Source organism: Callionymus lyra, chromosome 12 (assembly GCF_982586985.1).
Source record: "Callionymus lyra chromosome 12, fCalLyr1.hap1.1, whole genome shotgun sequence".
NCBI lineage: Eukaryota > Metazoa > Chordata > Actinopteri > Syngnathiformes > Callionymidae > Callionymus > Callionymus lyra.
The window spans coordinates 17094458-17107182 of record NC_141829.1 but is presented as its reverse complement, the minus strand read 5'-3'; the positions used below and the strand labels follow the sequence as shown (position 1 = coordinate 17107182).

Genomic DNA, 12725 nt, shown 5'->3' with positions numbered 1-12725 from the left:
AAGAAGACGCGTCGGGGGAAAAGCAAGCCTGCAGGTCACCATGACGATCAGGAACACTGCATGTCTCACAGCACTCCGACTTAGTCAGTGTTTACTTTCTGACGCAGATGATCCGCACACCATCCCGCTCAGTTAGCTTCACATTTTCTCTGCTGCCGCCTCCTCCTCCGTGCACACGGACGCACATGACAGTCCAGCCTCCACACCGACAAGTCTTCGCCGTCTCTCTCTGCTCGCCTCCGTGTTTCTGCACTTTGCACGACCAGCGTTTCGTATCATGGTTTGTAGGACATGAAAGAATCATGTACAGGAGCGAGTGGAGAGTCTAGAGAGGAGCATCATTGCAAAGATGTGAGGAATTGCAGACAGGAAATGCTTTAACAACGATTAATATTTAAGTTATTTTCTTCCGAATTGTAATAAATATTATATATTTTGTTCTCAGGAGGAACGACATATCCACCAAATGAAATGCTTTCAATAGAAGTCAGGCTTTTATAACTTGTGAAAATATTCAACATTATAATAAATAATGGCATAAAAAATGTTTAATTTGACAAATCTGATGTTGTTTGTCATCTTATGCGACTTATAATTTTTCGTACCAGAGCATTTGTGTAATTGAAAAGGATAATTGAAATATTTGTATTGTTAATTTTTTCTTCAATTATGATTACTACACAATAAGTAGCACTCATTTCATATTTATTTCCAAATACCATGTATAAGTTTGTATAATTCCTACATTTCTAGAACTTTTTTCATTGCAGTTACATTATTCCAACACTAGCCAGAAACTACAGATTGGGGCTTTAATATGAATATAAAAAATTCAAGATAAATGATGTGTGATCATTTAAATGTGTGAATTTTACTGCTAAATATCTGTTCAAAATGCTTTGATATGATAAGAAAATGTTCAAGTTTCATGATATAAACTTGAGGGAGTAAATATCTGTAATCTCTGAAAATATAGTAGCGAAGTACTTTATTAAAAAATATATATATAATATAATAAGTTATTTTTCACATAAATTTCAGTGATGGAATAAAATCATTACATGATTAAATAATTTAATGGATCAAGAAGAACAATAAAGGAAACTGAAACTTGCTCGTTCTATTTCTAAAATATATTAAAACAGTGATGACTAGAATTATAAATAAATAAATAATTCAAAGCCGGACTTTCGGCCAACAGTGAGAAACATTTCCAGACTATCCTGTTTTGCAGTTAACTTTGATGCTTTTCTTAAATGCATAAAAAAAATGTAATGTTATTTTACTCATGAACATTTCTTAATATGCATCATAGATCAAGCCGAAGCTGTTTTAGGTGTGTTTTAACTCTCTCCCCCACACACGTGCATTAAGCGTGTTCTGAATTATCCACTTGTTCTCAGGTGATATCTTCACACCAGGACGGAGAGAGTCGCATGCCACTGCCGGCGCTGCAGCAGGGCATTCCTCTGACCTCCCCGTTCCTCCCCGCTACACACTTGCCATCCTACTTGGCATCGTCGGCACTGGACAGGGAGGCGTCTGCGGGGGGCACAGCTGCCCACAGCCCCCTGCTGCAACACATGGTGCTGCTGGAGCAGAGCCACAATTCCATAGGTGTGTGTCAGGAAGTGCCCGGAAGTTTTTGAAGGACTTGTTATGAAAACAACATCTCTTTTCGGTCTTCAGTGGGCTTGAGTGGCCTGCCACTGGCCTCGCCCTCCGTCTCCAAGCTCGCCCGGGGCCACCACCCTTTGGGCCGGACCCAGTCGGCACCTCTGCCTCAGCAGCAGTGCGGGCAGGCGCAGGCCCTGCAGCAGCTGGTGGTCCAGCAGCAACACCAGCAGTTCCTAGAAAAGCACAAGCAGCAGTTCCAGCAGCAGCAGCAGCACATCATTAACAAGGTGCCTCTTCATGTTTTTTTTTACATCCCGGTGACAGCTGTGCACGCTCGACGCGCTGCCTTTTCCCTTCGCCCGGCGAGATAAACCAGCGTCTAATCAACAAGTCCTTTTTCTTTGCACTCGCAAGTGCCTGTTTCTCTGCGTCGCCCTGGCAACTGAGCCGCACAGGAAGCGAAAACCAAATATGGTCTTGCAGGAAATGTGTCAGTGGATGCAAGGAGAGCGACATAAGACGACCGTAGAGAGAGAGCGTCGGGGACTGTCGATGAGAATCCGTTCGCTTTCACTGCTTCTCTGTCCTTAACCGTGTCCCACCGTTTACGAACAAGTTTGGGATCAATTTGGGAAAAATCACGGATAAACGCTAAACGAGAAAGGTGAGGAACTTTGACCCCAGTGATGTGGTCCGGTTGCTAAGCAGAGGGAAGAAACAGAGAGGAAGGTGTCTTAACACAGACAAACATCTGACTAATACAGAAGAGAATAGAGACTCACAAACAACAGCATCATTATACGAATGATTGACAGTTATTGTCTTAGCAACACGAGGTTCTTTTTTTTTTTCTCCTCCTCAGCTGCTAAAGTCGCATGTCAACGGATATAATTAGTTTTTTCTCGTTCTCAATGAACGGATGATAAAGTTCACTTTTACATTGATCTACAAGAATGATTCTCTATGCACTTGATGCTTGGATAGAATATAGGAGCTCAGTTTCAAACCAGCAGGTCATGGCGCTGTCGATAGCAGCCAAAGATCAGAAGGTTTTTAAAAATTCATGACCACACGTTCCTCGTCTGTGTTTCACCGTTTGATAACGTGGGATTCATTTCTTCAGTTTTAAAAAGTGCATTTTCTTTATAGAAAGATGGCTAATGAGAAAAGGCTTTCATAACCAATTAGCAGAGATGTTTGCTAGTCATGCATCATGAGTCAATTGAAAAATAACAAGACGTTCTTTTCACCACAGTCACATGAAACTTTTTTTATTTTATTAATTAAAATATCTAGCGGAGCATCATGTTTCATGTTATCTTATTGTTTTTGTTAGTTCTGAAGAGAACATCAAGTGGCCTGATGGACCTTTTAACATCTTCCTAGACCTATACTAAGATAAATATTATCACTATGTTTGTGATTTTTTAATTCCTGGTCATCATTTCACAACTTTTAAGTAAAGAAGTCATAGTCAAATAAACAAATAAACAAACACAATATTCTAACTATGCTATGTCAGCAACTTTAACCGTAGGTTTAACTACAAACTGACACGGAAGAAGTCTTTATCTTGTTAAGGAAACAAATTTACATGACATACAAGCTGAAGCACCTGGAATTCCCCTGGAAATAAAACAAAAAAACAAACAAGATACATCCAAATATGATGGAAAAGCTGCTAAAAAATCTAGAAAAACATCAGACTTTTAAAAGGCTGTAACTTTCTTAATATTTGAGCTTAAACACTCAAATTAAGTTTAAAACCTTCCTTGGCTAACTAGATTAGCTATTAAACTTATTGTAATTAATAATAATTTATTAGTCGACAGGCGACTGTTTGAAGCTTTCTTGGATTAATAAGGCCAAAAAAGATTGTTATCATTTAGAGTACAGTAAGAGCTCTGTAGCACAGATATAGATGCAACAATGGAGGTTCCATGACATTGCAGTTACACTTTTCTGACACTGGGGGAAGACAGAAACGATGTTGTCAAGCTTATGTATTGAGGCTTTAAAAGCTTCTGATCATGCAAATGCTCATCAGTGTCAGCATTATGAGCTTAAAGCACCAGGTGTAGTTTGGTCATCTATAACTGTCATCATTATATCAACAGGTAGATGATCGCTATCAATACGTTTAGCACAGGGTGGGCCATTAAAATTCTTCAAGGGCCACATTAAATTCTGTGAATGTTGTTAGGAGCCTTCGAGCAAAAACAAAGACGAGAAAATCCCTGAAAAAAAGGACATTCGTCAATAGACCGTGACATTTATTAAGCTAAATAAGATGCAATTTTATTCTTGGAAATTGGATCAATCATTGGTTGTAGTCGTAACCCTGCACAGTCCGTACGAAAACCCATACTCGTGTCTCTTTTTGAGGAAATATTACACAGTAAGCAACATTTAAATGGCTTCCGCAACATCATGGAGGGATCAAGGTATATTGTTTTTCCCCAATTTGAGCAATTTTCATAACTCTACCATAAGCCCGACCTCCCTTTAAGTAATTCCCTTCATTTTCATAAACAATGTTTATGTCTCTATTTTTAGTCAGCTGGTACAGCAGCTCACTCTGTTGTGATACACATGTGTTTGTACTTCACCGACTGAACAAATTACCCCCAAATTAAGTTCTCAAATTTGAAAGCAATTCTGAGCTCGATTTATTCTAGTTTGAGCACTCTGTTCTTTTTTTTTTTTTTTTTTGAAGGGACACTGATTTCTTTTCCCTTCCCAAGAATCAAATTAACTCCAGTCACAGGGCTGAGAGTTTGTTGCCGTGGAGACAGGAAGGACCGTAGTCCCTTAACTGGTAATGTAGGAAACGCTAATTGCTCGGCCGCTCGCTGATCCAACAAAGTCCTCCCTGCGCAGTTACCTGAAATATTGATCGCTCCTGACACGTGTCGGTTGATGATGAAGTCAGCGTTATTTTTCTCTCCTTTTTTGAAAAATATTTCTCGTATTGTTGAAGAGATTTTTTTCCATTTTGGACTGAAATTGTTTTTCTTGGGAACTGAACTTTCCTAGTCGACGTTATGTCACAACCCTTCCCCTCGACTCCGATGCGTCTGAAACATCCTCGGTCAGCAGCGACAGGAACCAGAGACACCAGCCAGTCCACAGAACCATGCTGGAGCTGGACTTAAGAATTAGGCGGGAGTCAACTAGTGTCAAGTGTTTGTGTAAACGAGTGCTTTCCTCTGCTTCCTGCAGTGCGTCGTCCTCTTTTTTTTTTCTCATAATGATGATGCGGGAACGAAAGGAGAGGGAAAGAAAGCGGCGGGAGGAGTGAGTGTGTGTTTTGAGTTTGTTTGGAGAAGAGGGACTGGGATGAGGCAAGAGCTCGCTGCTCTGACGTCAATGGACTGTTCCCCGGGCGGCGAGCCAGCCATGTGCATGCGCGGGTGTGTGTGAGAGTGTGTGTGCTTTATACACAAGAGGTCCAGTCCAATCATGACCCTACACATCAAGGCTGAAGACAGGGACAAGGACTGCTGCCACAACCAGATTCCTAATATCCAACCCCCTCCCCCCCCCGCCTCCCACACACACTCTCCCACTCGTCCTTCGTTTAGTTGTTTGTCTTTTTCCTTTCAGGCCCAGACAGGTTTTCGACGTCTCACTAAAAACTCCTGTGAGTTTTTATATCATTAGAGAAGAAGTTGATGAAGTGAGTCCGGTGTCGGTTCAGGTCCGTCATACGTGCTCAGGTCCGACTCCAAGAGCCACTCCTCACAGGGGTGATCCGGGCAGACGGAGAGAGCGAGTGTAAGAAAAGAAGTGAGCGTACATGACAGGACAAGATAAGTGTTGCAGAGAGTGTGAGAGCGAAGGAACGCGTGAGAGAGGTCGTTGAACTTGAAGACTGGAAAGAGGGATGCAAGACGATTAATGATTTCATTATTTTGATGTATTATTATCTGATGAGTAAGTGTATTAACAAATGTTTGAATCATTTTTCTATTTGAAAACACGTGAATAATAGGGTTTTTTCATGCAACATGTTTGAGGCGAGATGTTTTTTTCAACAAGAAAAAGTCAAACTAAAGCCTTTTTTTACTTTTAAATCTTTGCTTTTGTCGTGTCAAGATATGTCACTATTGTTGTTTTTTATCGTTAAAATAAAACTTTTTTTTTTTTTAATAATTTCTAATGATGTGCTCGGATGATGATTAAATCAAAGTTTGCACAGACCCTTAAAAAGTCTGAAAAGGAATTACATTTATACATTTAAAAGTAAATTATTTTTTATTATTATTATTTTTGATTCTTTCATATCTCAAAATATCAGGTAACATTTATTAATTTATTTTACTTTTTTGTTTAACTTGGATCCTATAGATTTTTTAGTTTGGGCAACATGGGAAGTTTAAAATTCAATGAGAATTGTTTATCCAGCCAAGTTCTTTTTCTTCATGGTTGAAGTTTTACGAGACACAGTGTATTTTGTGCATCATTCTTTCTAAATCATCGTGATGGGAGTCGAGGAAAGTGTTTCAAAGGATAACATTTTTTATTTTTCAATGTGGTAGCTTGTCATGTCCTAAAGTAATAGTTGACCAAAATTCACAAATTTTCTATTCACCCTCATGTCGACTTTTAACTTCAATTCTCCATCAATCAAAAGGATATAAAATTCACTTTGTGCTGGAGTTATAGACAAAAATGTTGGCAGTTTTAACGTAGCGACTAGTACTCGGTTGTCTTTGTCTTCATCTTCCTCCAAAAAGACACACATAAATTTCTTTTTGCTCGTTTGTAACGTCCCTCTAGTATTGAAGCCTCCACATGAGGAATTGTTCCGAAAAAAAGTTAAATATCTTTATATTTTAAGTTTGTTTGTCGCATATGCTTAAAGGCTAAAATGCTACACAGACAGGAAGTAATCTGGGCACTTCCTGTCAGGCAGGAAGTACTCTTGGAACTTCCTGTCAGGCAGGAAGTACTCTGGGTACTTCCGGTCTAAGGTCTACACTGGAAGCTTTAGGAACCCTGTTAATGTTGATTGTATCCGGGAGTTTTGAAAGTTTTTTTTTACGTTTTTGAAGGTTTCAACATCTAGCTAGCTCCGCTATCTTCTTCTACTGTATGTGTTGTGCTAGGTCCAAAGCACTACCGCCACCTATTGTCTGATTGAGACAATTGCAAAAAAAATATTCATTACATTGATAAAATTCAATGTTGCATTGTGTCAAGGAAAATCATATGTATGGAAATGAGCTGCTTGGAAGAGGTCTACGCTTTCTTAAATGGTTTTCTATTATACAATTAATATTGTATAATGAAATCAAATGGGGAAATTTAAGGGCAGACATGATGATGAATGAAAAGTGATATAAACAAAGCTCTAGAAAGCTTCACAAACCGTCTAACTCCATCGTTTCATCCTCCAGATCATCTCTAAACCCGGTGATCCTGTGTCGGCCTCGAGCTCAGGGGCTTCCGTCGTGGCCCGTCAACACCAGAGTCACCCAGAGGAGACGGAGGAGGAGCTCAGGGAGCACCAGGGTCTCTCGTCTTCGTCATCGTCCTCCTCATCTACCTCAGTGCACGAGGCTGCTCGCGGGCTGGTGATCAAGCAGGAGCCCCCGGACCCCCATGAGCAGGAGGAGAGACAGGTGGAGCAGGAGCTGATGTTCCGGCAGGTACAGAGGAAGAGATGAGATGAAAAGTTCATTAGGACATTAGAAAATACATTTATAACAATATAGATTTGAAGTTATCAAATTTAATTGCACATAATATAATATAAAGATCAACATATAGAAATAAAATGTTTCTTTAGATTCTAAATGAATGGAAAAACAGTGACAACTCATATGGAAGAACTTTCTAATCTTTCATTTTTATAGGTTTTATCCAAATGTAACCAAATGAACATTTAACGTTTGTAAGTCGGGACAACAAAAGTTATTCATATATAACTTAAAAAAAAACTCAAATATTTTATTCAAAACATATAAAAACAAATAAAATATTATGAATCTTTTAAAAAGGAATAAAAGAGGAAAATTATCATTAATAACCTTAAAAAAAATAGAACCAGATCATATAAAATCATTGACAAGAAAAGCAAGATTTAATAAATGCATTACATTTTTAAAACAGAATGAAATCTTAATCCTCATCAAAGATATATAATAATATAGATATTGATTTATTGATAAAAATGATATTTTATAAACATTTTTTAAAAGGGAGAGGGAAATTATTAATAACCTCAATGACTATAACTACATGGAAAATTCTTGAAAATTTTCTATTTAAAAATGAGTCGACTAGGGGAATTTTTATGTTGGTCCACTGACCTGCCTGACTAATATTAGTCTCATGTTTATTAGACAAGTCCTTTCTCTTACATAATGATCTCTGGGGTTACTAAAGGTTGATGTCCCACTGATGGATGCTTCTATTTTTGGAACTCCTGGCGAGTCGTCTTCCTCCAAACAAGTAACTGAACACAAAGTTATTCAAAGGCTTGTTTGCAAACAAACCTCTGAGCTCCTGCCGAACCTGTCGCTGACAATGAAACGCACGACAATCATTAAACGCACACCCTCGTCTTCTCAGGACACCTTGTCCTCGTCCGTCCTGCCCATCCCTGCTGCCCTTTACCAAATTGAATCTTCTCACTGTCGCCATGGCACCCGAAGAGTAAGCAGAGACACGCCCGACAGGGAGGGCGAGAATTTAAGTGTATCAGAATGAAACTCGGTTATTCAACAACCTGGCTCTTGTTTCTCGATCGCTGTCAAATGAGTTTATGGAGAACCAGTTATGGATGTAAGAAAACAACCTACCTCACCGCAATATGAAGTTATTGGCTTGTTTTTAGATTTCTAATGTCAGCTGTGCAACATTGGAACACGGAGGTCTGAGTTTTCTCTGTTGCAGCTTCACTAGTCTGTTGTAACACCCCATCTAGTGGCAACGAAGATGCATTGCACCCAAAAAAAAGTCCCGTTTTGTATTTAAGTAAGTAAGTAAGTAATTTTTATTTATATAGCGCTTTTCCAGACCAGGGTCATAAAGCGCTTAAACAATCGAAACAGTATTCAATAAAGTATATACTTTAAAGGGCAAGATAATACTGAGAACAACACAGGAGTTCCAGAAAATCAAGGAAAAGCCTGAACAAATAAAAACGTCTTAAGATGTTTCTTGAAGGAGTCAGTAGATCCATCAAGTGCAAAGCGCTTACAAAAAAGTAAACTAGGCTATAAAAAAATATCTTCTGTTTTTGTGTGACAAGCAGCAGACTTTGCTGCTGGAGCAGCAGAGGATCCAGCAGCTGAGGAGCTACCAGGCGTCGATGGAAGCTGCTGGTCTGTCGATCACCTTCGCTGGTCACCGACCGCTCTCCAGGGCTCAGTCGTCGCCGGCCTCCGCCTCCTTCCCCATGGTGGTGCAGGAGCCCCCGTCCAAACCTCGGTTCACCACAGGTGGCTTTGCCTTTCAATTCACGTGACTCACATCGCAGGATATATATTTATTACCGCCTTGTGTTTGTGTTCTTAACAGGTCTGGTGTACGACTCCCTGATGCAGAAGCATCAGTGCATATGCGGGAATACAACCAGCCACCCTGAGCACGCCGGTCGCATCCAGAGCATCTGGTCCAGACTGCAGGAGACGGGTCTGCGAGGGCACTGTGAGGTGAGATGGTCACGCGTGGACCCTTGACTGTACTATAGTGGCCCTCGGACGTTTAAAATAAAATAAAAACCCGGCATAGCCTGATAGTGTTGACGAGTTACTGACAGATGTTAAATTATTCCTTATCAGAATCAGGGCAGTTTTATTGCCAGAATTATAAACACAGGAGTTATTTGTGGTGATGACGCTATGGAATACAAAATAAAAGTAATTCAAAATAAGTTTTAAAAGCATATGAACACATATTAATAAAAACATTGTCTGATAAAATTAAAATAAGCAACAATACATTAAAGTGGGCGTTTACAAACTAAAAAAGGGAATGAATGAATAGAAATTAAATTATATTGAATACAATTTAAAGCAATACTATTCATAATCTGGACAGGAGATGGGTAGAAAGAGATTTTGATTATAACGTAAGCTTCTTTGTTCTAAGACTTGACTGCACCAAGGTTACATTTTCCTTGTGAGTTATTTATTTTTTAAGTTCAATATCACCTTTTCTTCACCGTTTTTTTAGGTGCCTCACACCTATTTATAAGGAAATTGAATTGTAAATTTAGTCAAATGGCCGCCAGATGGCAGTGTTTGACAATATTTGATCAGTCCTCCCTTGATCAGTTGTCTGAAATAACGGGATTTAAATGTTTACCTTTTTTGTGATATTTACTTTTCTGAAGAGATATTAAGAGAAACTGGAGGGGGTCGGGGGGGATCATCTCTCAGCTGGCCTGGTAACGTCTCAGGAAAGAGCTGGGGTGGGAAAGTCTGGGCCTTCCTTGCTGCCCCTGTGATCCAACCCTGGATTCATCAGCAGATGAAGGTTTCAACATCTAGCTGCTCATCCCTCACTCTCCTCTCTTTGTCTTCCACCTCAATAGTGTATCCGAGGAAGAAAAGCTTCTCTGGAGGAGCTGCAGACGGTCCACTCAGAACCGCACGTCCTGATGTACGGAACCAACCCACTGAGACAGAAGCTGGACTGTAAGAAATGCATCAACTCGTATTTTTAATATGATCATGAAGTGTTAAGAATTGATAGTGTAATATTAAATTCAAAATCATGGCATAAAAGAAGACTAATGTATACATAAGTCTTATATAAGGTAGAGTCTTTGGTCAGCTATATTTATTATCACATTTTAAAATTCAGTTTTAAGGATTCTAATTACTTTATAGGATCAAGTTAGCAGAATGCTGTTGTGCTAACCAGCTATTATTTAGATTATTGACATTAAATAGGGTTAAATAACTACATTCATGTTTCACAAAAAGGGTAAATTACAGTATTTAGTTTGTCAAGAAAAACTGACGATATGTTGTCGTCAATTATCCTTTAGCATGCAACGAAAAAGAGCCAAGAAGCAAAGTATAGCGAGTCATGTGACAATGACTATATAATGGGGGGGAAAAACAAAAAAAAGTAGATTTTGTCTCTAAAATTGATTATAAGGATCACATTTAATCACAAAAAACAACGTTTACTTTACGGTACTGAACTAAAATAATACATTAACGACAGAAAACAATGGGAGGGTTGAAAAAACAAACAAATAAAAAAACATTAATAGACGTTTAAATGAAACTATGAAGTAATCATCTGTCGTGTCTGGAGTGAATGTTTTTTTTTAGTCTGTAAAAATGATAGAATGACAAGAATCTTTGGATAATGTTGTTTGTTGAGAGAAAAACAAGACTATTTATCACTTGAATAAAATAAGAATTTGTGTGAGTGAAACGATTAAAAAAAGGATACAAAGACTAAAACTAAACTTTAAAGAACTTTATTTTATGTTTTTGTTTAAAAAGCTCCATTAACGTAACATTGTGGACAAACAAAACACTAACTCTTCAGATGTTCCTGCCAGGATCATAAAAAATATCTTCTTTTTTTTTTGGCTCATACTTTCCTATTAAAAAGGACTTATTTTTGCGAAAATGTAACAGTAACTTAGAAAACGTCGTTAAAAAGAATGGTCTGAATATGTTGCCAAGGACGCCCACATTCTGTGACTGTTGCTCGAAACTTAAAGCTAAACAAGCCTCAGTGCACCACGGCCAATTAAGAGTCCTGCCCCGGCAAACACAAACTAGAGGTCAGGAGGTCAACCGCTCTGGTTCTGGGGTCATGGACTTTTTTTTCTTTTTTTTTTGTGTACATAGTTGACTCTTCACCTGGTAAACTTTTCCTCTCTCCTCCTTTTTATGACTCCTTCTCTCTTTTCTTTTTATCGACAGGTTCCATTAGCCCCATGTTCGTGAGGTTACCGTGCGGGGGTATCGGGGTAAGTTCCTTCAATCCCTCCCACTGATTCTTACAGAGATGATCCAGATAATTGGGCTTTTTTTGGGGGGGGGACTCGACTGCTGCACATAACTCAGCATTAATGGACCCGCGGGTTAATTCAGTGGAAAAACATCGTAACAAGCATCCTGTTTTGGGTTGTTTTTTTTTCGGTTTCTTCCCATAATGCCCTGGTGTTAATCTAATCAATACCCAACTGGCGTCGCTCCATCTCCTTTGGATAATGAAACAAACAAGCATAGTTCGAGAATCATCAAAACGCTCGTATAATAACGGTTTCCTTCGCCCCCTCACCCGCCCCCCCGCCTCAATAATGGCTCCATTTGTTCTCGTGCCGCCAAACAAACACACACCATCTCAGCACGCACACACACACACACGCACAATCATCGCCTCACAAGGACCAGAGGCAACAAAAGCTGTTGCTCGCCTTTCCGCCGTGTTTGTAATCGCAACCAGATGTTTGCAGCGAGATGTCTGCGAGTGTGTGAGGCGGACGTGTTGCCGTGTGTTTGCGAGCTGATGGAATGATTTAGATAGATGACTGCGATTTTTTTTTTTTGTGCGTTCACCTACACTTTTTTTTTTGTTGCTGTTGTATGTGTCCTCCTCCCTCCCTTGCACCCCCTTTGGCCCTCTCAGGGGTCCTACTGCTGCCGTGGTGGGAACATAAAGAGCCAGAGCTCGGTTCTGCTCTTTATAATGGCAAATGGGCCTAAATTGTTGTCTTCCTGTCATCCATACTCACACACATTTGGAAGGGGAGGGTCTGGTATTAGCCTGTCAGCCTGTAGAGCGCCATCGTTCCGTCATCCCAGCACGTTTCCCGCTCCTTTTTTAAAAATTTTTATTGTACCTTTGACACACAAAACAAACAACTCTTCCCTTTCGCTCGTCTGGCTGCAGGCGACACGAACAACAACCCTGGGAAGTAACTCTCCTTCATTAACCTGACGTGGATTTTGAATCCTCCTCTCTTTCACTCTCTTTCTCCGCTGCCGCTCTCACCTGAGGTAGCTGGGACTGACGTCGCCGGCGTTTTCCTCAGCGTACGCAGAATTAAAGTAGAAACGCCTCTAGATTCAGGGTTTAATCACTGTGCAACTAGTTGTCACTGCAGGATTCTAGGTAGGGGT

General features: G+C 39.8%; 1 protein-coding gene across 3 annotated transcripts in view; it reads left to right on the top strand.

Annotated features, from left to right (window-relative positions):
• The window catches only part of hdac4 (histone deacetylase 4), a 122483-nt gene that overhangs the window by 79129 nt on the left and 30629 nt on the right, over nucleotides 1-12725 (top strand). For 2 of the 3 annotated variants that reach the window (XM_087803853.1, XM_087803856.1), the window contains 7 exons: nucleotides 1404-1617; nucleotides 1690-1904; nucleotides 7020-7271; nucleotides 8879-9068; nucleotides 9148-9281; nucleotides 10166-10268; nucleotides 11523-11569. In XM_087803853.1, coding sequence (XP_087659979.1) covers nucleotides 1404-1617; nucleotides 1690-1904; nucleotides 7020-7271; nucleotides 8879-9068; nucleotides 9148-9281; nucleotides 10166-10268; nucleotides 11523-11569 — 1155 coding nt within the window. The remainder of the gene's footprint in view (nucleotides 1-1403; nucleotides 1618-1689; nucleotides 1905-7019; nucleotides 7272-8878; nucleotides 9069-9147; nucleotides 9282-10165; nucleotides 10269-11522; nucleotides 11570-12725) is intronic. The other variant, XM_087803854.1, reaches the window with a different exon arrangement.